This window comes from Maylandia zebra, linkage group LG23 (assembly GCF_041146795.1).
Source record: "Maylandia zebra isolate NMK-2024a linkage group LG23, Mzebra_GT3a, whole genome shotgun sequence".
In the NCBI taxonomy this organism is placed as follows: Eukaryota; Metazoa; Chordata; class Actinopteri; order Cichliformes; family Cichlidae; genus Maylandia; species Maylandia zebra.
Window position 1 is genome coordinate 1,023,466 of NC_135188.1, and position 10,800 is coordinate 1,034,265.

The 10,800-nt window shown below is 44.2% G+C and overlaps 1 protein-coding gene across 3 annotated transcripts; it reads left to right on the forward strand.

Moving 5' to 3' along the window:
• The first annotated feature begins 714 nt into the window (after positions 1 to 714).
• On the forward strand, positions 715 to 9,597 carry nexn (nexilin (F actin binding protein)). Of its 3 annotated transcripts, XM_004570207.5 has the most exons (15): positions 717 to 884; positions 2,288 to 2,648; positions 2,749 to 2,946; positions 3,773 to 3,857; positions 3,938 to 4,086; positions 5,333 to 5,533; positions 5,625 to 5,798; positions 6,211 to 6,393; positions 6,709 to 6,900; positions 7,243 to 7,287; positions 7,544 to 7,738; positions 7,849 to 8,070; positions 8,163 to 8,348; positions 8,431 to 8,791; positions 8,920 to 9,597. In XM_004570207.5, the coding sequence occupies exons 2-15, from the start codon at positions 2,340 to 2,342 to the stop codon at positions 8,931 to 8,933; spliced, it is 2,514 nt and encodes an 837-aa protein (XP_004570264.2). In that variant the 5' UTR covers positions 717 to 884; positions 2,288 to 2,339; the 3' UTR covers positions 8,934 to 9,597. The 3 variants fall into 3 exon arrangements, with proteins under 3 accessions (XP_004570263.2, XP_004570264.2, XP_004570266.2); XM_004570206.5 differs by having other exon boundaries at positions 715 to 884; positions 8,431 to 9,597; XM_004570209.4 differs by lacking the exon at positions 7,243 to 7,287 and having other exon boundaries at positions 718 to 884; positions 8,431 to 9,597.
• The last annotated feature ends 1,203 nt before the right edge of the window (positions 9,598 to 10,800 follow it).

Below are 10,800 nucleotides of genomic sequence, written 5' to 3' on the forward strand. Positions count from 1 at the left end.
GTTAAACAGATGCCTGGTTCCTGAGCGCATGTGACACACTGAACAACTGGATTTGTGTTGGCACAACAATGTCAGCACCAACTGTCACTGCATAGCATACTGACAGCAACATCTAGGTCATTTTAGAAAAAAGGAAAGGGCAAGCTGCTGTCCCTCTGAACTGATAAGTCCTGAATCTGCGCTGAACTGGATAACGAGCAGATAATTATAATCTGTCTGCATTTAGACTCCAGTTCTACCAAACAGTCCAAACGAGCTGCTCTTATCTCAGCAGTGCGTCCTTGGTTAACAACAACAACAACAACAATAATAATGATGATGATGATGATGATGCTCATTTTGTTCATTCTAAAAACAAAACAAAAACGTTAATCAGACAAATTAATAAAAACCAAAAATGATAACCTATCCATCTGTTGTCATTGGTATAAAATCAGCAATAATTAGCTCGCTAATTACACTTTTGTAACGATCTTTTCATAAATACATAAATAATAATCTGACAAAAGTAACGCTGAGTCTGCAGCCAGAAATCCTCCAAAACAATTACTGTATTTATTTTATTAAAAACAAAGGCTTCGAGCTGTGAATAAATGACCGGGATAGGGCCGTGCGCCGGTGCGCGTGCATGTGTGTGGGAGCGCGTGCGGGGCTGAACAGCTGAACCTGCAGCAGGCGCGCGCGGAATGCAGTGTCCGGTAGAAAGTAACGGTACTTTTAAGGAAACTGCTCACCAACAGGCAACCAGCAACCAGAAGCCAGTCGAGTGGGTGGAAGCGGTCGCTCCTCGCATTGTTCCGCTTGGTCTCACTTTAGGTTTTGTGGCTTCCCAGAGGAATAAGAAAGAAAATCAATCAAAGCAGGAGGACGAAAGCACTGAAGAGGTAAAGTCTGGTTTCATAATTCTGTAGCACGAGGGGGATTGGAAAAGACCAAAGTGTGTGGTTTTAGATTATTTACCTACACCCTGAATTAGGATTAACCAGCTCTTTGGTTACTGCGGGTTTAGCCATGCTCATTGGTGTCGCTCTAGCTTCACTGCTTAATAATAGTTTTAAACGTGACTGAGGTTAGAATCAGGCTTTTATGGCATGATTTTGCCAGCTGTGCACAGAAATCACACTAGCGTTTGTTTAAATATTGAGAGAGGTTCTTTTTATTTATCAGCAGCAATAGAGTTATAATGGATTTCTTTCAAAATCCCTCTAAATTGGAATTTAAACAGTCAGAATATGGCGTGAAGATCCACAAAGGGCAACAAACACTGTCACTGTCTGACTTTGGCATTCACCTCTTAAAACGAGGGTGGAAAATCAAATCAGCCGTCCCTAAATCAAGCTACAACCTACCCTGGCTCCAGCAGTGTGTTGTAGGCCTAAAATTGATAACTATAATTGCTTCAATTAGCCACTCTCTGCTATAATGTAAAAGTGCTTCGAATACTTCTGAAGTCGGGCTGAACCCACCTGTGAGGCCTACAGTGATCCGCCTCAGTGCGTTGACTGTTGGTTCAATGGCAGAGCTTCTGATTAGCTGTGCCGGGTCACAGTGAGATCTTCATATCTGAGTCTGAAAGGTATTTGGGGACGCTGATACACAGCAACAGTTTTAGTGTGGGGTGACTAACAGTCCAAACAGCTCTCATTCATCCAGTTGTCCTGCTCTCAGTTTGGCCATTTTGTCGAGGGTCTGTGGGGCGACATGTGGGTGCCAGCTCGAGCTGTGTCCAACTGCCTATCAGTCATCAGAAATAGTCACGATCACATGCCCTAGAGCCACAAGTGGGCTATAAATAGGGGCCGGCAAGCTTCCATTGCACTCTTTCTCCAGATACTGAGTAACAGCTCTGTTTGCAGTGGTAAAAATGTGACAGTGCAGACAGACAGTAACTGTGAAATGTAGCAAAACGACAGTAAAGTGCTACGCTGATATTCAGCTAAAGGATGGAAAATCAAATTAGGCAAAGATAGAAATGGCATTAAAATGATTGATTCAAAACACAGATTAATAAAAAAAAAAAATTTAAAATTAGGATTTTAATCATGTAAAATTAATGTAGTCTGCCATGTTGTCGGCCAAAGGGAGCACTTATGTGCGGCACTACATGGCAAAGGTTAACAAACTCAGCATGTATCTGTCAGTTTAGTTTTAAGCTTTTATTCTGCTGTGATGAGTGAGTTGTGTCTTTGTGTGTTTAACAGCAGATTCTTAAAAACACGTTTGGTGGAATAAAAAAGCAAGGTTGGCTGGTCATCAGTGTTTGAACCGTGACTTGTGTGCTTTGCAGGTGAAGAACTTTAAACAGAGTGTGTTTGTCGGCCTGTCACTGTGGTACAAACATGACTGAGGTGGCAGCTGTAGATGCCCACGACGTGGAAGATAAAGAAAGCGATGTGACAGCCAATGACGTCGAGGGTAGAGGTGAGAGAGCATCCACAGAAGATCAGAAACCTCGTGGCAGGAATGAAACGGCGAGCAATGAGACCGACAAGACACACGTGAACGGCTTGGAGCACAAAGAAAAGAAAGGGCGAAACGAGAGCTCGGGAGATGTTAATGGTGTTTCACAGAAGGAGGAGGACGAGGAGGAGGAAGAGCCTGAAACAAATGAAGACCAGAACATTTCTGATGTGGCATTCAAAAAAGAGGTGAGATGGAAAACACTGGCAGCATCTTTACATTTCTGGTACCATTTTTTCCCACAGTTACATCAACGAACTCATCATTTTTTCGACTGTTAAACCACAGAAACTCCTCAGATCCAGAAAGCTGGTGGCAAGAAGCTACGTGCCAAAGCTCAACAAAGACAAGGAGAACGTGACGAGCAAATTTGAGGCCATGCAGAAGGCCAGGGAGGAGCGCAGCAGGCAGAGGAACAGGGAGGAGCAGCAGAAGAGGAAGGAGCAATACATCAAGGAGAGAGAGTGGCATCGCAGGAAGCAGCAGGTCAAAGGCTGATAACCCCACTAACCTCCCACTGTGATCTGCATGGCATGATGAGGCATGGCGCCGTGACAGAGACTGCGGTTTGTGAGAGAACTCGATTTTTACACTGCACCGACACATCTGTCACATCTGTCACATCTCATGTATTAACCTGCTAAACGTTGTAGATATGAGCCCATGTTCAGTCAAACTGGCCTGTGCTTGTTGTTAAAGTGACCTTTTGTAAAAAGCCATCTTTAACCATATTAATATGCACTGAACAACTTTCTCACCACTACTTTAAATTCAGAATTCACCATATGTCAAATATCCAGCGGGTCACGTGATAGTGAAGCAGCATGAACGATGCCCGAAACGTCTGAATCCAGTGATCAACTAATCAGATTAGTCCACGATGGTAAATTGCTTTAAATTGATTTAATATATCACCAAAACGTCATTAATCCATTAGAAAAAAGCAGACATCAGTCCCACTGAGAAGGTCAGAGATCAAGAATTCCAGGGTTCAGCTTTTCTTCCTACTCGACTGCAGTGAAATACAGGCAGTGATACGGTGTTGTGTGATTATCAGGCACTCTGACAAAACGCCCTTCCTGTGTACTGCTGTGCCGTAGCTGGCCAGGCTCGGACACCTGCACTCATCCCCTATCTGTTCAACAACACGACGGGCCAATCAGAGGCCTGCTGCAAGCCACATGACCCTGCTATTAGCAGGGATTAGGCTCGTGTTCTTGCTGGGACCAGCATGGCTCCTGAGTGGCAAAGGAGATGATCCCAGCTAAACCGTAACCTCACCTCGTCACACTTTCTATCTGCTCGATCACAGATAAAAGAACTGCTTGCTTCCAGTGATGAGGAAGAGGAGGTGAAGCCAGCGAAGGTGGAAAAATCTTACGTCCCCAAAATCAAAGGTAAGGGATGGTAATGAGCGATGACTATCCAGGAGGAAGACGAGGCTTAAGGCTTGTGTCTCGCTTTGTGAAATCCTCAGGTAGCGTGAAGGGGAAGTTTGCAGAAATGGAAAAACAAAGACAGGAGGAGGAGAGGAAGAGGATGGAGGAAGAGAGGAAGAAGAGGGAGGCCCAGGATAAGCTGGAGAAAGCCAAAATCCAGAAAGAACTGGCTCAAAAAGCCGCTGAGGTCAGTGAACCTGGGCTCAAGCAAAAACAAAGTGTGTTTTGGTGTTTGAGAGGCTGCGATGAACCAGTGTGGTTACCACTGTAATGGTTAATCCTCAGCTGCCTCTCGGATGAGTTGTAATGGGCATTTGAGGTCCAAAGAGTTGGCACAGACTGGATGTAGGTCTGAATCCACCAGTAGCATTGCTAACATGACCAGTCTGTGAACTGCTGGCACACATTTAACCTCACTATGCAGGAAAACGATTCAAGCTAAATCAGACGGAGATTTCCAATTAGTCCACTTTCAGGCTTCTTATACATTCAGACGGTGCAGTTCTTGGAAATGGTTACGTCAGTGATCTCGTGCCAAATAGGCAATTACAAGCAGCAGTGCACTACTTCTTTGACCTGATTCTGCTGCTGTAGCAAAGCAATAAGGTTCACAATGCTGTCTGAAAATGGGACTTTTATATGGATCCTGTTCAGTGTGAAACTTTGAATGTGGCTGCAAAGCTCTGCCTTAGTCATCACTAATAACACTGAGCCTGAAAGACCAGGAGCGTAACACTGTTGCTTTCACTGAAACACAATCGGAAAAAAACAAACCCAAAAGATGTTTTCTCCTCAAACTTGAAACAATAACTTCTGCTTATTCAAATATCTCGCTGAATCTGTACCAGTGAACAGATTCCATTGTACTTTGTACGTTACGTTACACAATTACGTGTATCTGGGACCCTGATTATGGTAAAGATCAGATCATGAAGTCAAATCAGTTTCTTCAAAGCGTGTCTAAAAAGCTACTCTGACCCCTGACTGCTGCTTTAACCGTTTCCTTTGTGCCTCGTTGACCACATAAGACAATGACGCTTCAGATCACACCATTAAAAAGAGCCTGTTCACATATAGGAATGCACTGATCTGGAAACAGCTGGAACAGAGCTGCCAGGTGTAGACAGCAGATGACTGGCAGCTGTTTCCCACACCTCCCACAGACAGAATTAGCTCGAGCCTTCCCTGCTGCGACTGCTGCTATCTTAGACTGACACCCGTACACTGACCTACTGCGAACTGCAGAGTCGCTCCCTACCCACACACAGTCCCAGTGAACGTGGGAGGTTTGCTCTCTCAGTGCTGCAGACAACACACATAATAGTAATAATAATATCATATCTGACTCGTCACATTTGCTTTAATATAAACTGTGATGATATTGTTGTTGTGAATTCTCTAGACCGTGATTATCGGCTGTTTTAACTTTTTAGGAAGGAGATGACACAATCCTGGTGCGTGTGGTCCCGGCGAAGCCGTCACGACCTCCCGGCAAAATCAAAGTGAATTTTGAAGACATGGAGAAGAATCGAGAGGAGGAGCTAAAAAGGAAGGCAGAAGAGGAGAAAAAAAGACGCTACGACGAAAACAAGCGCTCCTTCCGGGAAGTGAAGAGACGCTCAGTTAATCAACAGGTAAATGAAGATGTCAATGTGAACGCAGTGTTAACAGGAGATATTGTGTTTTACAGCCACAGGTCTGCTTTCTTGCTTTCTTTTGCTTTAGGATGAAGAGGAGAAAGCTTCCGATAAGGTTCAAGTCACTCCTGGAAAGCTGAAACTGACCTTTGAGGAGCTGGAGAAAGAAAGGCAGGAGCAGAGGAGGAAGCAAGCGGAGGAGGAAGCCAAACGCCGCCTGCTAGAGGAGAAGAAAGCTTTTGAGGAGGCCAGGCTGGGAATGGTACACATGACTGCAAAACAGCAAGCATAGCTTTTGTACATGTGCGATTCACTGGCAGATCTCATGAAGGCAACAAGTGCGCTTCAGCAGCTTTAGCATTCCCATAGTTGCTGTACATCTGCATGTCGCTTTGCAACCCTCCTCTATGCAAGCTTAGGGCGGTACCAGAGAAACCACACATACATATCTACAGACGGATATAACAACCTTCCTTCTGACTGCCAGCATCTTCCAGTGTACAGTTACTTCAAGCAAGATATAAATCACGAGCCATGTGAAAATATTTCAGAAGTCCTCCTGGGATTAACATCTCTTAAAAACAACTTTAGGGGATTTGTGTTTGCGCTTCCAAATCACCTTTGTGTTGTGAAGATGGCCTAATCACGTTTGCGATATGTTTGTGTCCCATCAGGAAGAAGACGAGGAAAGCACAGGACAGGAAGACAAGGAGGAGTTTCGCCCAGGAAAACTGAGACTGAGCTTTGAAGAGCTGGAGAGACAAAGGGTAGAGGAAGAGCGCAAGAAAGCAGAGGAAGAGGCCAAGAGACGGATGGAGGAGGAGAGAAGAGCTTTTGCTGAAGCCAGGAAAAGCATGGTCAATATTAAATCTGCATTTAATACAAAACCTTTCTCTCAGAGTGGATACATATCTGTTGATTATATCAATGAATTTGTTTGCCTTAAAAGTGTAGATTGAACTTTTGTGCGTGAGGAAGCGATCATCTGCCAACTGAACGTTACACTCTAGTCAGCAGCTGGTTGGCCTGGTTAGTGAAACAAACTAGTCTGGATAATTATCGAGCTTTCTGTGCAGAGCTGCCTTTACTGTGTGTACAGGCGCTGAGATCAACTGCTTTTTAAAACCAGGCAGACATTAATGTGGTCTTTGCACCGTTGGGTTTTCACTCAGCTTGTAGACGAGGATGACGAGGTGCTGATGGCCTTGCTGAACCTGGAGGGCAGTGAGCCTGGGAAGATATGTGTCAGCTTTGAGGAGCTGGAACGCCAGAGGAGAGAGGAAGAGCAGAAAAGGGCAGAGGAGGAGGCTAAGAGGAGACTGGAGGAGGAAAAGAGGCTGTTTGCTGAGGCCCGCAAGAGCATGGTAAACGTCCATCACTTGGTGACAAAAGCGTTGCACAGTCTGCATGTTTTGGACTGATCACTAATGTGTTACTGCTTTTTTGTGCTGTTAAAGCCTCAAGTTGATTTGCTGCTGCTTTGCTGCTCAGCTCTCTTGTTACAGAGCAGGAAAACATGCATGAAAAGCAGTTTTACGATATTTGTAAAACAATCAAACACAGTTTCATTCAGCATCAGTGGATTAAGCCAACACCTTCTTTAAGTGACCCTGCAGAAGTGTTGCCTGTAATAGATTCATGCTGCACATCAGTAATGATGGGCTACAACTGCACTGCTGTTTCCTTGTCTCAATTATTTCTTCAAGAGCCCTGGTCTGGATCAGGAAAAGTCTGCATTTGGAGATGAAACAGTAAGAGATTTTCAGTTTCAGATATAGTATAAATTATTTTTACTCCAAGAGTCTTATTATCAATGTGTTCCCTACACATACAAGGACACAGTGGCCTCCAGACGATGCATCTTGTTTTTTTTGCATGCAGCTGTTTATCTAATGTTTGTAATGCTTTAGATTTGCACTTGCTTTTGCAAATTGAAGATGTTACTGCTGCAGGATTTCATTAAACATTAAAATACTGAAACACTTTTGTGGGTGCTTGTGTGTTTAGGTACTAGATGAGGACGAAGGGATGGTAAAGAGTGAGTCTCAGGAAGCCCTGCACCCCAGGAAACTGGAGATCAACTTTGAAGAGCTGCTGAAAGAGAAGGAGGAAGCTGAGAGGAGACGCAAGGCAGAGGAGCGCAAAAAGAAAATGGAGCAAGAGAAGCAGGAATTCGAACAACTCAGACAAGAGATGGGCGAGGTCAGTCTCGAACAGCTGAAAATATCAGACAGCAGCCAGTCGAGTCGACAGCGTGTTTTACAGAAAAATGTGACTAAATGTTTAAAGTTGTGTTCCACATATCGTTACAGGAAGAAATAAATGAAAGCTCGGATGTTGTAAGCAAAGAGTACGAAGAGCTCACTAAGCTCAAGAGAACCGGCTCCATTCAGGCCAAAAGCCTCAAGTCCAAGTTTGAGAAGATCAAGCAGCTGACTGAGGAGGAGATTCAGAAGAAGATCGAGACGGAGAGAGCCAAGAGGAAGGCCATCGATGATGAAATTAAGGAGAGAGAAGCTGAGCGGTTCCAGGAGGTAAGAGCACTTTATAGCACATGTGGTTTTTTTTCATATCAATGGAAGATGATCTCGGCAGCATGTATTACAAGTTTTTGTTTTTTCCGGAGGATGAGGACCAAGAAACGACTCCAGCGAGGGCCGAAGAGTCACCGTTCAAACAGAAAGTGGACATGCGAGCCCGCTTTGAGCAGATGGCCAAAGCAAGAGAGGAGGAGGAACGGAGGAGGATAGAGGAGCAGAAACTGCAGAGGATGCAGTTTGAGCAGCAGGAGATCGATGCCGCGCTCCAAAAAGTAAATCTTCCATTTTCATGACAAACTGCACCGAGATAACAAACGAACAACTTTTTGTGATTGTTTTGTCCTCTGTTTGCAGAAGGATGACGACGTGGAGGACGAGGGCAGCATCATTAACGGCTCTGCGGCTTACGAAGATGAGGAGGATCACGCCAGGTCAGGGGCCCCGTGGTTTAAAAAGCCCCTCAAAAACCAGTCGGTGGTAGATTCTGAGCCAGTTCGGTTCACCGTAAAGATCACCGGGGAACCAAAGCCAGAGGTGACCTGGTGGTTTGAGGGAGAGGTGCTTCAAGATTGTGAGGACTATCAGTACATAGAGAGAGGAGAGACATACTGCCTCTACCTGCCGGAGACCTTCCCCGAGGACGAGGGAGAGTACATGTGCAAGGCCGTGAACAGCAGAGGCACGGCAGCAAGTACCTGCATCCTCACAATAGAAAGTAAGACCACCTTGGTGTGATTGCATGCCCGTCTGGATATGAACCTCTCTTCACGAAGTGGATCGCATGCTCCTCTTCCTCGTAGACTCTGCCAGTTGGATAACCGTCCTTCTGTTTCTTTCTTGCAGCTTACGACTACTGATGCCGCCTCGTGATCTAGAGAGTTTCCCTCTGTCTCTCACTCCTTTTGTAAAACGTCGTCCCTCCTGGCATTGTCAAACAGAGGGAAGGAAATAGCAGTATGCTTGGCATTCCTAAGGGAGGGACACATAACACACATATGCAAAAAACAAAGACAAGATGTTGTTTACGTATTGCTCAAATGTAAAGCTGCACTCCCCTCTAGGATAGAAGATGATACCTGTGCCAAAAACACGTGGTTCTTGTTCCCACGACAAGGGCTGCACCAAAACTTCAAAACGATCTCTCCTGCGCGGCCCTGACAATACTCGTCATACCAGCACATTTCCTGCATTGCTCTGGTACTGTTCTGTAAATATCACACGTTTTGGTCCATAAATGGCAAATGTTAAGCTTGAGGTATTGAAATGTTAAATGTAAGATGTGCATTCACTTAAAGAACAGCAGTTATATCGACGATTTAGAGGCAGCCACATGTTGCAGGAACAAAACAGCTGCATCCCTGAGTTTTACTTGCAGCCTCTACAGATGAATTTTTCATGTGTTAAATGTACTACACTTAAAGTTGTCGAGGATTGATAATGAATATAAAAGTAGACATGTCCGATTATTTGTCGTATATTATAAATAGAAAAAAAACCTTTTAATAAAATGAACACAAAGAACTGCATTGTTGATTTCTTTCACTGTTACAACCTTTGCAGCAACAAACTGCAACCTGTTGCCTGAAAGGACGGACTGTCCCGTCACGAATGAGTAACCACAAGCTACACCTGAGGAAACCCATCATCACTCCACAAACACTAGCATCCCAGTGTAGCATGCATCCATAGTACAGCACAATGAATGGAGCTGTATGCCATGGAAATGCAGTGGGTGGTAATTTATCAAAATGAAAAGTTCCCCATAAAAACCATGAAAATGTTCGAATACTCAGAATGATCCGTTAAGACATGGACAGCGCACCATGGCTCCAAACCGTCTGAGGTGGACATCTTTTTGTCCAACACAGAGCTGTGCAGAGAAAACATACAACAATAAAGACATGCACATAATAAAAGAACATTATACATGTTCATAAGAAAAGACTGTGGGAAGGAAACTGCAAATACATAAATGTAACCTTTGTAGAATGAAATGCCAGAATAGGTTCATTGCTTTTTTCTATAAGTTTTATTTTAAGGCAGCAAAGTATTTAAAATGTCTTGTGACCTGACATTGTAAGTATTGTGTTCAAATGCAATCAAAGGGCCTTGTAACTACAGGATAACACTGCTGAGTAAACTGCAACACGCTGTGAACACAGGATGAAGCAGTTTCAAGAAGGAGGCCGCACAAAGTTTTCCTCCCTTACAAAGACATGTTTGGATCCCATCCTTGGTTGACTACACATTAGAGCAGGGGTGTCAAACTCAAACACACAGTGGGCCAAAATTCAAAACTGGAACAAAGTCGCGGGCTAACGCTAATATTTATTGAAATATATTTATTCCTCCAGATATAAGAATGAATCTTTTCTTATGGACACGTTTTGCTGAAAAACTGAATATGGAACAAGCCGAGCTTAATACTAAACAATATATATATTAGCTGTATAATACCAGTGGGCCAGCTCTAATAGTAATTTGGTGTGGCTTCGCGGGCCAAATGTAATTAGGCTGCGGGCCAAACTTGGCCCGCGGGCCAGAGTTTGACACCTATGCCTTAGACAAAGCAGGCAACTGCCCTCGAACCGCATCGTCGCACTGCCCGTTCATCAGCTGCACTTGATGAGAACTGCACCTCTTTAGTTGTTGTTCTGTCACAAAATGTAGGTATTAGTTTTGTTATTTTTCTTTATCTGCATCTCTACATTTGTATTCAGAACA